At 57.6% G+C, this 14,814-nt stretch overlaps 2 protein-coding genes across 9 annotated transcripts in view; one reads left to right on the top strand and one right to left on the bottom strand.

Moving 5' to 3' along the window:
* Positions 1-9,637, top strand: part of ZBTB17 (zinc finger and BTB domain containing 17) — a 32,801-nt gene extending 23,164 nt beyond the window's left edge. Inside the window, exons 3-16 of one of the 6 annotated variants that reach the window (XM_003806245.5) lie at positions 3,011-3,217; positions 4,377-4,565; positions 5,211-5,351; positions 5,665-5,790; positions 6,304-6,569; positions 6,667-6,809; positions 6,906-7,206; positions 7,611-7,698; positions 7,791-7,907; positions 7,987-8,107; positions 8,312-8,442; positions 8,768-8,977; positions 9,065-9,175; positions 9,254-9,637. In XM_003806245.5, the coding sequence (XP_003806293.4) occupies positions 3,013-3,217; positions 4,377-4,565; positions 5,211-5,351; positions 5,665-5,790; positions 6,304-6,569; positions 6,667-6,809; positions 6,906-7,206; positions 7,611-7,698; positions 7,791-7,907; positions 7,987-8,107; positions 8,312-8,442; positions 8,768-8,977; positions 9,065-9,175; positions 9,254-9,537 (2,433 nt within the window). In that variant the 5' untranslated portion in view covers positions 3,011-3,012 and the 3' untranslated portion in view covers positions 9,538-9,637. Of the gene's footprint in view, positions 1-3,010; positions 3,218-4,376; positions 4,566-5,188; positions 5,352-5,664; positions 5,791-6,303; positions 6,570-6,666; positions 6,810-6,905; positions 7,207-7,610; positions 7,699-7,790; positions 7,908-7,986; positions 8,108-8,311; positions 8,443-8,767; positions 8,978-9,064; positions 9,176-9,253 lie in introns of those variants that run through there. The other 5 variants (XM_003806244.4, XM_063594573.1, XM_008951640.4 and 2 more) reach the window with 5 other exon arrangements.
* Positions 9,638-11,039: 1,402 nt separating this feature from the next.
* SPEN (spen family transcriptional repressor) overlaps positions 11,040-14,814 on the bottom strand; it is a 92,092-nt gene continuing 88,317 nt past the window's right edge. For all 3 annotated transcript variants that reach the window (XM_034956134.3, XM_034956140.3, XM_003806248.6), the window contains 4 exons: positions 13,838-14,320; positions 13,477-13,671; positions 12,617-12,775; positions 11,040-12,197 (listed from right to left, as the gene is read on the bottom strand). In XM_034956134.3, the coding sequence (XP_034812025.3) occupies positions 12,066-12,197; positions 12,617-12,775; positions 13,477-13,671; positions 13,838-14,320 (969 nt within the window). In that variant the 3' untranslated portion in view covers positions 11,040-12,065. The remainder of the gene's footprint in view (positions 12,198-12,616; positions 12,776-13,476; positions 13,672-13,837; positions 14,321-14,814) is intronic.

Genomic DNA, 14,814 nt, shown 5'->3' on the forward strand with positions numbered 1-14,814 from the left:
GGGGCTTCGGTTGTAAAGTCCACAGTGACACAGTTCTGCGGGTAACACCATTTAGCACTTAGTCCGCCCCCTCCTGGCCCCCTCGAGCTGCTCTTGCACCCCTGGGAGGCCAGTCCCAGATTGTACTGGTAAGCGCATTTCAGCTGCTGCTGATCTCTCTGTGGGTACAGGGCCCCTCCCTCCCTCCCTCTCTCCCTTCCTTCCTTCCTTCTTCTCTCTCCTTTCCTTCCCTTACTTTGCCCATCTTCACTTCTTCCAACCCCCTTCTTATCATTTCTCCTGTTTTCTTCCTTTTTGGTGCATTTCTCTGTTGGGGCAGCCTCAGAGGATTATAGACGCCTCTGTTTCTCCTCCTAACACCCATGTGTGGGAGGAGCCCACTTCTGGGCGGGCATCTTGCATTGGAAAAGTGCAGTCAGCACGGTGGAAAATGTTGCTCATGGGCACACAGCTGCTCTCTTGGCGGGTGGTGGTGTGTGGGGGGCTGGGCCACCACCCACCCTGTCCTTGGGGCCTTTACTATTTTATTATCTAGCGAATGTGTCTTATCTAATCTATCTAGCTTATCCATCCATCCATCCATCCAGTCCCAGGACAGCTGTATGGCTGGGCGGGGCTGCGCTTGCCAGGAAGCCCCAGGGCACATGGCCACAGGGAGGCTCATCCCAGCCTTGGGCCCACACAAGGGGATTGATCCTGTCCCTCCCCTTGGCTAGGAGTCTTCTCACATGTCTCTTCCCGGCAAGTCAGATGGTTTTCCTGCTAGAGGGTTCTTTGTACCTCTGGGGGTTCAGCTGATGCTCCCCAGGTTGTTTTAGCACCTGGGTGGCTCAAGTTTCGGGTTGGCTCCTGGGGAAGGTGAGGAAGCCGGGCACACAGCCTGGAGAGAAGGGTTGGGCCTCACTTGCAAGTTCCAGATGGGCTGCTTCTGAAGCCAGTTGAGGATTTTGCCCTGTGTGGGCCCTGGTATTCCCCTCTTCTGCACTTGGGGCTCCTGGGTATGTAGGGGGTGACTAGCAATTGAGGCCCAGGGCTTGCCACCCACACACCTGTGTGCTCACGTGACCTTTTCCACAGCCAGGAGAAGACAGCTCTAGGGTTGCCGTGGCCTGGGCCCACCTCGCCCCTGCCTTTGGTTCCTTCTGCACCCACCTTGCCCTTTGTGCCCTTCAGGTCTTGATCCACAAGCTGGACATTGGTGCCTCCCCATGTCCAGTGCATAGGAGCAGCGCAGCCACGATTCTCCCTTGAGTTCCTTCAGGTCACAGATAGGAACCTGCTGCTTCCAGGGACTGAGGACAGGAGAGAAAGGCCTCTGTGCTTTGCTCCAGGTGGCCGTGTGCTGCTGCCAGCCACTTGGCTTTGGTACGGGGCCAGCTGCCCCAGGGCCTTACCTCCTGATTTCGGGGCTGGCCCTGGCTCTTCAGTGCTTACACTTAGGGCTCTAGCCACAGCCATTTAGGAATGTCATTGAGAGAGCCAAAGCCGACGCGGGGATGTGTAGGGGGAGGGAACAGCTGTTTCTGGGCCTCCGGCAGCAGCAGCAACGCTGAACTTGTGGCTCGGAGGCTGGTGCGCTGTGGCTCATGCCTGTTGCCACTGCCATGCTCCCCGTTATTTGTTGCGTCACTTCCCCCCGCTCAGCAGATACCCCCACTTGTGAAAAGTTTCCAGACATCACGTGGTGGGAGGCCTTGGCGCCCTTCAAGGCCGACCTGTGCTGGTGTGAGGGGCGTGGCTTCCTCCGGACTCATCACAGCCCGACAGCCATGCATGGCCACAGCAGCTTCAGAGCTGCGGCAGTGATTCACCCCCAAGATGCTGATGTCACAGGGGAGTGCCTGAGCTGGGGCAGAGCTGCCGAAACTGGGGGCGGAGAGCCCCAAAGTGTCCCTCTCACCTGCCCAGAAGCGGGGGAGCCAGCCCCGTGCAGACTCAGGCCTCAGAGAAGAGGAGTAGGCAGAGAACTCACTACCCCTTAGCAGATCCTGGGCCAGGGCGTGACAGCCGTGCCCAGTTGAATCTGTCTAATGTGGCCCCAGACAGTGGGTGTTGATTTTTCTCTTCAAACATTCTGAAATGGGTTCTTTCTAGAAAAGAGGGCCCGCTTATTTTCCCTAGACAATTGCTGATGTTGACGCCCACTCTGGGTGGTGTTGGGGCGGGAGGGAGAGCTGTTTTAGATAGTTACTTAGTCACGGCTTGTGCGGTTCAAGACTGCTCGGCACTGGGCCATGGAATTTTCCTGAGCATTTTCACTTGTGGGATTTCCAGGCATTAAGTGAGGCCCTTGACAGAGAAGTTGTGGCCAGGTCAGCAGCTCTTGGGGTCAGGATCAAAGTTGTTTCTCCTGGGATGGCCACCAGGACACAGGTTTCTGGAGTCAGAAGACTCCGCAACTCTAGGTAGTTCCCATGAATCAGAAAGAGAGGGAGAGCTAGGCTTTGTCGGGGGATGGGGTACGTGCAGAGCCTGAGAGGGGCCGAGTTCTGCAACGCTGGCTGATGAAACACCGTCTTGTCTTCACCTGTCCATGAGAGAATGAGAAAATAGGAAAGTTTTCTTAAAGACCAACATGTCCAATTGAAATATCTGTCCTTTATTCTGAGATTGTCATGCATTCTTTTTGTAACAAATGTTAAAGTGACCATGTCGTTTCATTTTTGAAATGATGACACATTTCAGTGTTCCGTATTTGTTCCCTTTTTTGGCTTTTTCATGTTATTATCAGGCTGAATACGGAGGCGGCTGCCTCGTGTTGGTGCCCCAGTGCTTTCTGGTTTGGGCCACTTTTCCTGGCCAGTAAACCCAGGAATACAGGAGCCACCAGTTGGTTGAGTTTGGCTTGCAGGGGGTATCTGGAGTGAACTGCCCTTTTGTGGCAGAAATGCCCTCACTTGTTTTAATTCTGTCTTCTCCATGGTGCTCGCCTGGGACTTTAGGAGTGACTATTGAGCGTGTCTGACGTCCTTTCTCCGTGCTAACCCCAACGCCCTTTGGCTTTCTTCAGCCATGGACTTTCCCCAGCACAGCCAGCATGTCTTGGAACAGCTGAACCAGCAGCGGCAGCTGGGGCTTCTCTGTGACTGCACCTTTGTGGTGGACGGTGTTCACTTTAAGGCTCATAAAGCAGTGCTGGCGGCCTGCAGCGAGTACTTCAAGATGCTCTTCGTGGACCAGAAGGACGTGGTGCACCTGGACATCAGTAACGCGGCAGGTACCCCGTCAGGGCTGGGGCTGAGCTTGCTGATAGCCAGAAGCTATGGCTGGCCCTGTGCCATGCTAGGCCCTCCAGGGGCAGCACCTGCAGGCTGTGGGATGCAACAGGCCTCCCGCACAGGCTTCAGGCCATGAGCAATTCAGTACTAAGTTCCTCCCACCTTTTGGGGGCCTGTTTTGATTGGTAGTGGAGTGGTAAGGGGAGAACGGGCAGGAAGGGCTCATGATGAGCTCTAGGCCGCAGTGAACACAGGAAAGGCCTCATTGGGAGGGGCAGAGGGCTCTATGCCCTCTGGCCCCTTTCCGTGGCAGAGTCAGTCCTGAAGCATCTACCCCAGTGCTAACTAGAAGTGTGGGGAGAGGTGATGGGGAAGGCCGAGGGGCTGGGAGCAGTGTCAGGAAGACCTTGGGGTTGTGGAAGGAACTGGTCCTGGATTCAGACTCCCAACCCAGACTGACGTGACATGCCATGAGAAAGTATTATTCTCCCATTTTATAGATGTGGAAACTGAGACCCAAAGAGGTCAGTGACTGGCCTGGAGGCCAGTCAGATAGAGAGTTGGTAGCAGAGCCCTGATGAGAGTCAGGTTGGAGTGTCCTCCACTGGTGAAGTGTAGCGGCCAAATAAGAGGGTGTGGAGGGCAGGTGTTCACAACATCCGTCCTCAATGCAGGGTGGGCATTCACACCTCTGTCCTCATCCAGGGCAGGCATTCACACTCTGTCCTCCCTGCAGGGTGGGCATTTATACCCCCGTCCTCTGTGCACGGTGCATATTCACACCTCCTTTTCTCCATACATGGGCGGCATTCACAGCCCATCCTCCTCCATGCAGGGCGGACAGTCGCACCTTCTGTTCCCTGTGCAGTGTGGGCATTCACACCTCCTGTCCTCTGTGCAGGGTGGGCGTTCACACCTTTTGTTCTCTGTGCAGGGCAGGCATTCAGACCCTCAGCGAGCACTTCTTTTCAAGGGCTCTTGGTAGTGCTGAGATCCCCCAGCTTACCTGCCTCCTCTCCACAGAGGAGATGGGGCGATGCAGGCTTGCCACTCAGCTGTTCCTAAATCCCTGCGTCCTGCTGCTGAGTGGAGTGGTGGGGCAGGCTGCCGGTGCCGGATCTTGAGGTGGGTCTGTGACAGCTGTCCTGTCCTTGGCAGGCCTGGGGCAGGTGCTGGAGTTTATGTACACGGCCAAGCTGAGCCTGAGCCCTGAGAACGTGGATGATGTGCTGGCCGTGGCCACTTTCCTCCAAATGCAGGACATCATCACGGCCTGCCATGCCCTCAAGTCACTTGCTGAGCCGGCTACCAGCCCTGGGGGAAATGCGGAGGCCTTGGCCACAGAAGGTAGGTTATTGGCAGCTGCTCCCAAGCAGATGGCCAGAGACCTTGGCTTTTGATGTGGGCTCTGCCTCTGACTTTCTGGGTCTCAGTTTCCTCATCTGGCCCTGCCTCGGTTGTGGGTGCTGGCAAGGGTTAGCCTCAGGTCTGAGGGTGGCCTCTCTGCCTGCCTTTCCCCTACAGGGCACCCGGGAGCCATGCCTGGTTCAGTGCCTTTGCACACGGGCAGGGTTTGCTCCTAAACCCTCCTGCGGGTCTGTTCTCCTGAGCCCCTCCTTCCACTTCCCTTAGCTGCTAAGATAAAAGCCCTCAGATGCCCACTATGGGCCAGGTGCCTTGCTGTAGACTTCCAGAGGCTGCGTTCCTCCCTTTCCTAGTGCTGACCTCTGATCAGCTCCCTTAGTGCACACATGGGGTCTGCATGTCCCACACAAGCAGGAACCATCACTGTTGTATTCCCAGTGCCCAGCCATCAGCCTGGCATGGAGTGGGTGCCCTGTGAATAATTTGGTGAATGAACAAATCAGCAAACCACTACTTAGAGGTACCCTAGGGAGGACGAGGAAGACCTAGCAAGTTCTGGGCCACCTCACACCTCCAAATGGCGGGCACTTGATGGGAAACGGCAGGTCTGCCCTGTTCCATCTCCAGGAGGGGACAAGAGAGCCAAAGAGGAGAAGGCGGCCACCAGCACGCTGAGCAGGCTGGAGCAGGCGGGACGCAGCACACCCATAGGCCCCAGCAGGGACCTCAAGGAGGAGCGCGGCGGTCAGGCCCAGAGTGCGGCCAGCGGTGAGTCAGATGCCAGGGACCCAGCCGGCTGTCCTGTCACCTCCCAGCAGCCTGGGCACAGGGTAGTGAGGGCTGCCTTGGGGCAGGTAGCATGGGCACCTGCCCCTCTTGAGCCTGTGTTACCCAGAATGACCTATTGTGTGTTCCAGGGGGTCTGTTTCAACCAGAGCAGACACAACAGCCTCGGCTAGGGGTGTGCTGGGGCCTCCCCTCCTGGGTCACACGCAGCCACCACCAGCGCGCTGGTCCAGGAGAGGTATCCGACCCCTGGGCAGAGGGTAGCAATCCAGCCTCCGGTGCTTCCCCCACCCAGGTGCAGAGCAGACAGAGAAAGCCGATGCGCCCCGGGAGCCGCCGCCTGTGGAGCTCAAGCCAGACCCCACGAGTGGCATGGCTGCCGCAGAAGCTGAGGCTGCTTTGTCCGAGAGCTCGGAGCAAGGTAGCCCCGCCCAGCCAGGACCAGGCCCTACCTGGTGCATCCTCCCAGGGCCCTGCCTCCACTGCGCACTGGGGCCTCCCTCTCCTCCTGCCTCCAGCTAGTCCCACCTGGAGTCACCATGCACTTCTGCTTTGGGACACCTTGGTCTTCGCATGTTCTTGAGTCTCGAGGTCGTTCCTTGGCTGACCATGCTAGCCGTGTGTCTGTGAGCACAGGCACGTCCTTCAAAGCCCTGGAGCTTCTGCTGCTTCCCGGCTTTCAGCACCGTGCAGGGGTGCCTTGCCACCCACGGCAACCCTCCAGTGCCTGCTGGCCGACAGCGCCCACCCCAGCTGGCTGAGCCCCCTACCTGCATCCCGCAAGCAGCAAATACCCAGGTTCACAGGCCCCCCCGGGGGCTTTCCTTGGCCAGTGCTGGGGCCATTTACTGTCCCTTCCACGTGTTGCTGGCGCCCCTCACGTGCGCTCAGGCAGAGAGGGCTGCCGCCTCCATGCTTGCCCTTTAATCCGCAGAAATGGAGTTGGAGCCCGCCCGGAAAGGGGAAGAGGGTGAAGAGGAGCAAGAGGAGCAAGAGGAGGAGGGCGCAGGGCCAGCTGAGGTCAAGGAGGAGGGTTCCCAGCTGGAGAACGGAGAGGCTCCCGAGGAGAACGAGAACGAGGAGTCAGCGGGCACAGACTCGGGGCAGGAGCTCGGCTCCGAGGCCCGGGGCCTGCGCTCAGGCACCTACAGCGACCGCACGGAGTCCAAGGCCTACGGCTCCGTCATCCACAAGTGCGAGGTGAGGGAGACTATGGCCAGCCCTCCCAGCCAGCGTCCCTCCCCTCCGGCCTCCCACCGGCTGCTCCTCACACCTCGCTTCCCCGCTGCACCCACAGGACTGTGGGAAGGAGTTCACGCACACGGGGAACTTCAAGCGGCACATCCGCATCCACACGGGGGAGAAGCCCTTCTCGTGCCGGGAGTGCAGCAAGGCCTTTTCCGACCCGGCCGCGTGCAAGGCCCATGAGAAGACGCACAGGTACTGCCCCAGGCCGGCCTCCTACCCCGGCCCCTGCCAGGCGCGGCCTTTCACGCCCCAGCGAGCCCTGCCTCCTGTCGCCTTCTGGCCCTGCAGCCCTCTGAAGCCCTACGGCTGCGAGGAGTGCGGGAAGAGCTACCGCCTCATCAGCCTGCTCAACCTGCACAAGAAGCGGCACTCGGGCGAGGCGCGCTACCGCTGCGAGGACTGCGGCAAGCTCTTCACCACCTCGGGCAACCTCAAGCGCCACCAGCTGGTGCACAGCGGCGAGAAGCCCTACCAGTGCGACTACTGCGGCCGCTCCTTCTCCGACCCCACTTCCAAGATGCGCCACCTGGAGACCCACGACACGGACAAGGAGCACAAGTGCCCACACTGCGACAAGAAGTTCAACCAGGTGTGCGGACCCCTCCCGGAACCAGCGCCTGGCAGCCGCCGGTGGCCGCAGCCGCATGCATGCCACGTGGTGGGGCGGGCGGGGAGCACAGCCCCGGCCTCCAGGAGCTCATCAGCTTGTTCACCCAGGAAACAGGCACAGCGAGAGCCACTTCCGCGGGGGAGCTCCCGGTTGCTCTGCGGAGGGCAGGCCGACTCAGGGCGGGGTTTGGTCCTGAAAAAATGGGGTGGGGCGGCTTACCTCTCACCGCTGGGACCTGGGACCTCTCCTGACCCAGGAGAGATAGAGCCCTTCACGGACCCTGGCAAGCCTGAGAGTCAATTGTTCCTTTGTGGGAGGGGCAGGTGAGGGGGCCCGGGGCCGAGCTCTGTGGGGTGGCCCCCCTGACCCCTCCCTGGGCACAGGTAGGGAACCTGAAGGCCCACCTGAAGATCCACATCGCTGACGGGCCCCTCAAGTGCCGAGAGTGTGGGAAGCAGTTCACCACCTCAGGTAGGGCCAGGGCTGCCCTGGCTGCCCTCACACCCCTGCTCCTCGGCCACCGGTGGTGCCCCACGCCAGGTTCGCCCTCGGTCTCGCCACAGGGAACCTGAAGCGGCACCTTCGGATCCACAGCGGGGAGAAGCCCTACGTGTGCATCCACTGCCAGCGACAGTTTGCAGACCCCGGCGCTCTGCAGCGGCACGTCCGCATTCACACAGGTGGGTGGTGAGCGGCCATGCCCAGGACTGGGAGGGCACGGAGAGGAGCAGGCACCAACAACTTCTGCCCGGTCCCCAGGTGAGAAGCCATGCCAGTGTGTGATGTGCGGTAAGGCCTTCACCCAGGCCAGCTCCCTCATCGCCCACGTGCGCCAGCACACCGGGGAGAAGCCCTACGTCTGCGAGCGCTGCGGCAAGAGGTCCTGCCCCCTCCCCCACACCCACTGGCCAGACACCCCACAGTGAGGGGGCTCAGAAGACAAACTGGGGGCTTGGCTGGGGACTGAGCTGACTGCTGCCCACGCCCCAGGCTCTGGTCCTAGGGGTCCTTTTCAGTCTAGAGGGTGAGGCAGGAGGCCCAGGTTGGGGCAGTTCCATGCGAGTCCCTTCCTGTGGCCCCACAGATTCGTCCAGTCCAGCCAGTTGGCCAATCATATTCGCCACCACGACAACATCCGCCCACACAAGTGCAGCGTGTGCAGCAAGGCCTTCGTGAACGTGGGGGACCTGTCCAAGCACATCATCATTCACACTGGTGAGCTGTGGCCCCTACCATGCCTGTTCCTTCCCAGACCCTGCTGCCAGGTGAGGAGCAGGGGGAAGGAAGGGACCCCCCAGACCCCAGCCTCGGGTGCTAGCTCTTGCTGCAGGTGGCCTTGAAGGCAGTTCTGTTCAAATGAGGACCCCATTTTCCTAGAGCTTCCAGAGGTGCCAGTGTCACCAGAGGCACCCATGCAGCCACCCCAGAGCACCTCCTGCTGTAAAAGACAGGGTTGCTGGGCAAACGAGTCATTGAGGGCCTCCCACCCCATCCCTGCGGCCCCTTCCCACAAAGGCAAGAGAGAACCTTGCTCCCCCAGGAGAGAAGCCTTACCTGTGTGATAAGTGTGGGCGTGGCTTCAACCGGGTAGACAACCTGCGCTCCCACGTGAAGACCGTGCACCAGGGCAAGGCAGGCATCAAGATCCTGGAGCCCGAGGAGGGCAGTGAGGTCAGCGTGGTCACTGTGGATGACATGGTCACGCTGGCCACCGAGGCACTGGCAGCGACAGCCGTCACTCAGCTCACAGGTGCGGGCTGTGGGCAGCAGAGGGAAGTCACAGGCAGCTTGCTGCCAGGGTGGCGATGATGGGGCAGTGCCCGTGCCTTCACCTTAGGCCCTGCGACTCTGCCCGCAGTGGTGCCGGTGGGAGCTGCAGTGACAGCCGATGAGACGGAAGTCCTGAAGGCCGAGATCAGCAAAGCTGTGAAGCAAGTGCAGGAAGAAGGTGAGGGGGGCCACCCGGGTGTGAATGTGGGCAGAGCCCGGGGTCCTTCCCACTCTGACTGCTGCCCCACCTCCACAGACCCCAACACTCACATCCTCTACGCCTGTGACTCCTGTGGGGACAAGTTTCTGGATGCCAACAGCCTGGCTCAGCACGTGCGAATCCACACAGCCCAGGCACTGGTCATGTTCCAGACAGACGCGGACTTCTATCAGCAGTATGGGCCAGGTGGCACGTGGCCTGCCGGGCAGGTGCTGCAGGCTGGGGAGCTGGTCTTCCGCCCTCGCGACGGGGCTGAGGGCCAGCCCGCACTGGCAGAGACCTCCCCTACAGCTCCTGAATGTCCCCCGCCTGCCGAGTGAGCTGGCGGCCCTTCTGACTGTTTATTTAAGGATGGATGGCACCCTGGAACCGGGAAGGGTGGCCTGTTCCCTAGAGAGAATAAATTGGATTATTTTCTAATGCTGCCTATAGGTCCCTGTGGGGTGGGTGGGGAGCTGGCAGCTACAACTGATGCCACAGAAAGGCTGTACCACCCAGGAACCAGCCTTCCTGGGAAGGTCAGCCCGTCCCTCTTGCTGAATGCGACTAGAACCAGAGCCAGGCTGGCTGCTTTGCCCCAAGTTGAGGAGTGGGCAGTACACTCAGGCTGGAGAGACCTCGGCACCACGTGCCCCATGCCCTCATCCCATCTTGTTTGGAGGCTTCTCACCTGTTCATCTTTAGGGCCTGGCCTCCCCTCGCCCCACAGCTATGACCCTGCTCCCCCTCGGCCCAGGTTGGGGAGAGGTTGGGAAGTTGGGGAAGGGACCAGCAGGGGCGGCCACCAACTGCTTACCAGGGTACAGGCAACCCAGAGCGAGCCTGGCTCACAGGCCACTGCTGCCAGGCCTGGCTCAGGGGTCCTTCCAGCCAGAGTGGCAAGGTAGGCCAAGGAGAGTGCCAGGCCCAGGCCACTGCCCTGGCTCTGATGGGCCTAAGGGAGCAGATGGAAGCCACACTTGCTTCAGGGTTACCTGGCCCGAGGACTAAGGCCAAGCCGGTGCCATCATCTTTTGGGAAGGTTCAAAAGATGGCATCTCTGCCATCAGGCTGGGGGCCCAGAGGGACAGGAAGGAGCAGCCAGGGGCTTTGATGGGGAGGTAGGGAGCTGGTGGAACAGCTTTCTCACTCCTGTCAGCGAGGAGTCAGGAGGTACCATCTCGTCCCCCAACAGTGGCCCCGGCATCTGTGGCCCACCGTTCAGAGGGGGATGCTATCTATCTTCTCACACCAGGACAGGCCCATTTGTAGGAGCCCATTGGTATTCCAAGTGAGACCACCAACTTTATAGTCCCCATGTCCCTGTCCCAACTCCACAGCTTCTAGAGAATCCAGCTGCAGGGGAAGCCTGTCCCCAACTCCCATTCTCCTGTCTGGAGGCAGATACAGGATCAAATGAGCCCCCAGGGGCCCCAGCAGGCCACTGCCTCTGCAGGAGTCAGCCTGCTTCACACTGGGAGAAGGGAAGAGGGGGCAAGAGACAAGAAACCAAAGCTTGCTAAAATGTTTCTGAGATGGCATGGGGTGTGGTTATATTCTGTATCAAAATTGGAAGTGCCTTCCACATTACCTAAGAACCAGTTAGGACTTTGAAGACACCACAAGAGTGAGAAATGGTTAAGTTCAGTGTCCGTGACAAAAATCTCCTTTGTACAAGATAAAATTATCCTTGGGGAGGAGGACTGACTAAGGCAGAAGGGAAATAGTTCCCATGTACAGACTTGGCATGGGGAGCAAAAGCGGGATGAGGGCTGACTGTTCCCATAAGCCAAGGACCCATGGTTCGTCCTCCCACCCAAGTGACAATCACACTCACACTTGGTGTGTTTTATATTTTTTAATAAAGTTTGTAATCCAATGGACACACAAAACAAAACTGCGCTGAGAAAAACAGTTTCATAAATTAATAAGTGTTAGGAAGTTGGGGGAGAGATCAAGGTAATAGGAAGAGGGGTTAGCCAGTCTTTTTGTACAGGTGCCGTGTGACACTTCCACATCGCGGGAGCAGGACCCGTGCTGTACCGAAGCGCACTTATACAAATGAGTGGGCAATACAAAGTCTGAATATGAAAATAAGATTTCCTCTGAAAACACATTTTTGGCACAGATTAAAAAAAACGTATGTCAGGGGATTTGATTTTTTAAGTCAGTATTATATATATTTATATATATTATATATTTATATATACACACATCCCAAGTTCTGCATATCCCACCAAGAGAAAACCTTTCTGTTTGCTCTTCAACTGTAAACTGTACATCCCGGTGAATCAAAGACGGTGGCAGCAGGAGAATTAAGGTGACGCATCCAAATGAGCAAGGGAGATGGGGGTGGACAAAAAAACCCAATGAAATGTTCCTTGACCCCAAGGTCTCAGCAGAAGTTTGAAGTCCTTCCTGCGTTAAGAGTCCGCAATGTGTGTCTACACACACCAAGACATCCAGAGTGTCACAGCCTGTCTTCACTGGGCAAAAGTCCAAGTCACTAATTTAGTGCAAAGGCAGTTCTGTTTTCTTGTTTCTTAAAAACAAACAAAAAATTTTCATTCCACTGCCCTGTTCCTTTTCTCCAAAAAGAGGAAAGAGAAACCCAGCCCCAGGGTGTCTGCGAGTCCATGGGTTGGTGATGTGTCCTTGGGCTAAAGCATTATGTAAACATACAAGGTAGCAGCACCACTCCTAGAGGAAGTCTGGCCGACTGAGCCGGGCGGCAGGACAGCAAACGGCTGGCCGTCTGGCAGTGGAGTCTGTCCCCTTCGGCAGCTTCTTCCTCTGCTTGGCTGGGTTGTCCTTTGTTTTTACTGCAGAGCCCTGGGAAGATTCACTGAGGTGATAACCACTCAGTGGCTCACACGGAGGCAATGACAATCATGAGGTGGGGAGAGATGTTGGAGATGCTGGCAAGGAGGTCAGGGGCCAGGCGGGACAGGTGACTCTCAGAGAACTCACAGGGCGGGAAGATCTGCAGCACGTAGGCAGGCTGGAGACAGGATAGAGAGCAAAGTGGGACCCTCTGTCTTCACCCCCACAACTCCACTTCCATTGGGGAGCCCTGAAGAGGCCCAATGCTAAGAGCCAGGCCAAATCAGTCCCCAACCAGCAAATGTGCCAGGACTATGTCTACTGGAAGACCTAGCAGGTGTCAGAAAACTATAAACAGGAACCCCCTGGGGCCCTATCTTTAAACTCATGGAAAACCTGTGTTCTCAGCGGTTCCCTGGGTTCTCTTCAGGATGGGTGACGGCGCCCCGCCCCATGTGCTCTACTGACTTCTGTCCAAAATGCCCCTTTGCCCACCTCTGGGGCCAGATCTAGTGGGCACCAGATGAGTAGGCCCACCTACCCTGACCAGCCCCACCTGTGGGTGTACATGTGAAGGAAGGACACAGGACAACCGACCTGATTGGAGCCAGGGTTGGGAACGTTGATGATCCCTGCCGCCTGCTTGGCCTGCAGGTAAGTGATGAAGGCAGCCTTGAGGGACTCGGTCTGGCTCACAACATCCTCTTGGTCACGGCCACAGGGCAGAGCCAGCAGCAGACAGTAATCTGTCTCCACCTGAGGCAGAGGCCAGCTGCCAGTGAGCAGGGGCCTCCTAGTCAAACAGCAGCCCACATCCAACCCACAGTATCAGGTCCACAAAAACCCCCACCTCTGAGATGACTTTAAAGGCTACCCTGATATTTGAATGAAAAAAAAAAAAAAGCTTTTTTTCAACCTGAGAAAGCTGATTTAAAAAATAATTTTTAAAAACTGTAAAGCCTTGTTTCTGGGTCTAGAGGTACTTTACATCCCCCCACCAAGTAGAAGCATAGTGGACCCTTCATTGCTCACTTCAAGAATACCGTTACTGGCCAGGCACAGTGGCTCAGGCCTGTAATCCCAGCACTTTGGGAGGCCAAGGCAGCCAGATCACTTGAGGTCAGGAGTTCAAGGCTGGCCTGGCCAACATGGTGAAACCCCATCTCTACTAAAAACACAAAAAATTAGCTGGGCATGGTGGTGCCATGGTGGTGCGTGCCTATAATCCCAGCTACTCAGGAGGCTGAGGCAAGAGAATGGCTTGAACCCGGGAGGCAGAGGCTATAATGAACAGAGATCGCGCCGCTGCACTCCAGCCCAGGCGACAGAGACTGTTTCAACAACAAGAATACAGTTAATGCTTCCATGACAGGCCAGGGAGATGGGCTGGCAGGGCCTACCTACGTCTTCCCTCCCTGTAGGTGGGGCAGTTGCTCACCTGGGCCTGAGAGTCTTACCGTCATCCTTCGGGCAACCCCTTCCAGCTGCGTTGCCTCCAGCCGCATCCTCTGGGCGATCCTTAGTGGGGGCCCTCCTTCAGAAAGAGGCAGGGACCGATGGGCCAGGACGTTGTTGCCAGAGACGAAGTGGAGCTGCACAGCAGCTGTGTCATTCTTGAGGGCCAGCAGGCCCTGCCACACGATGGGGTACTTCTGCTCACAGGGAAACAAACAGGAAGTGAGCTCATGGCCCCTCGCTGAGCCATGATGGACACAGCCAGAGGCTGTAGCTTGTGGGTCTGTTAACTAGGGAATCTTAGGACATTTGACATGGCATAAAACTTGGGGGCCAGGAAGGGCAGCCCCTGCTCATGCTTACCTTCAGAAGTTGAACCATATCCACGGGTCTCTGGGAAGTCAGGTGTGGAGAGGAATCTTGTTTGGGGGTTGGCTGGAATTCAGTGTGTGGCAGAACCAGTCCTGGTGGGGTGCTGGGGCCAGAGGTTGTTGGGACAAACAACGGCTGTTTTGGGGCAGTCTGAGTGGGAAGAGAGACTGGAAGGTCAGGCTTCATGGAGACAGACACAGGGGAGGGGAAGGAAGTCGGGCCTGTTTCCGCTTGTGCCCTCTGAACCTGGGTGTGAGGCTCAGGTGGCCTGTTTGCAGGTCCAGCTGGGAGGCGAGGCTGCTCTACTCCCGTCTGGGTCCCCTTTGCCTCCTGGGACACTTGAGGCATCTTGCTGCTTGGTGGCTGGCCGGGCTGGCCGAGCTGGGAGGGCGGGCAGGGTGGTGCAGGCTGGGCAGGCTGTGTGGACTGCACAGGCTGAGGAGGCTGCAGGGGCTCACCTTCAGGAGGAGGGCCCTGGTGTAGGGAAGGAAGGCAAAGGGACAGAGTCAGTCTGTTGTGCACAAGCCCCTGAGCCCAACAAATGACCCAAAGGGCCACAGGGAAAGGATAAGATGTGGCATCTCCCGTTAAGTCAGGCCCACAGAAGGAGCCTGAATCAACGGAGCTGCTTTCGGGGTTCCAGGTAAGGAGAGATCCCCTATTACCTGCCTCCTGCTGACGCTACCCAGCAAGAGCTCCCTCCCCATATGCAGAACTCCCCATGATGTGATCTAATACTTTCATCTCAGAACTAAGAAAGCTCTTTAAACTCATGAAAAGATCAACATCTTTAGGGACTAGCTGACCAGTTCACTTGTACTCAACCACTATCTTTACCAAAAGGTGGATTTCTTTTTCTTTAAGTAGGGACAGAGTTTCACCATGTTGGCCAAGCTGGTCTTGAACTCCTGACCTCAAGTGATCTGCCAGCCCTGGCCTCCCAAAGTGTTGGGATTACAGGCGTGAGC

This window comes from Pan paniscus, chromosome 1 (genome assembly GCF_029289425.2).
Source record: "Pan paniscus chromosome 1, NHGRI_mPanPan1-v2.0_pri, whole genome shotgun sequence".
Taxonomy (NCBI): domain Eukaryota; kingdom Metazoa; phylum Chordata; class Mammalia; order Primates; family Hominidae; genus Pan; species Pan paniscus.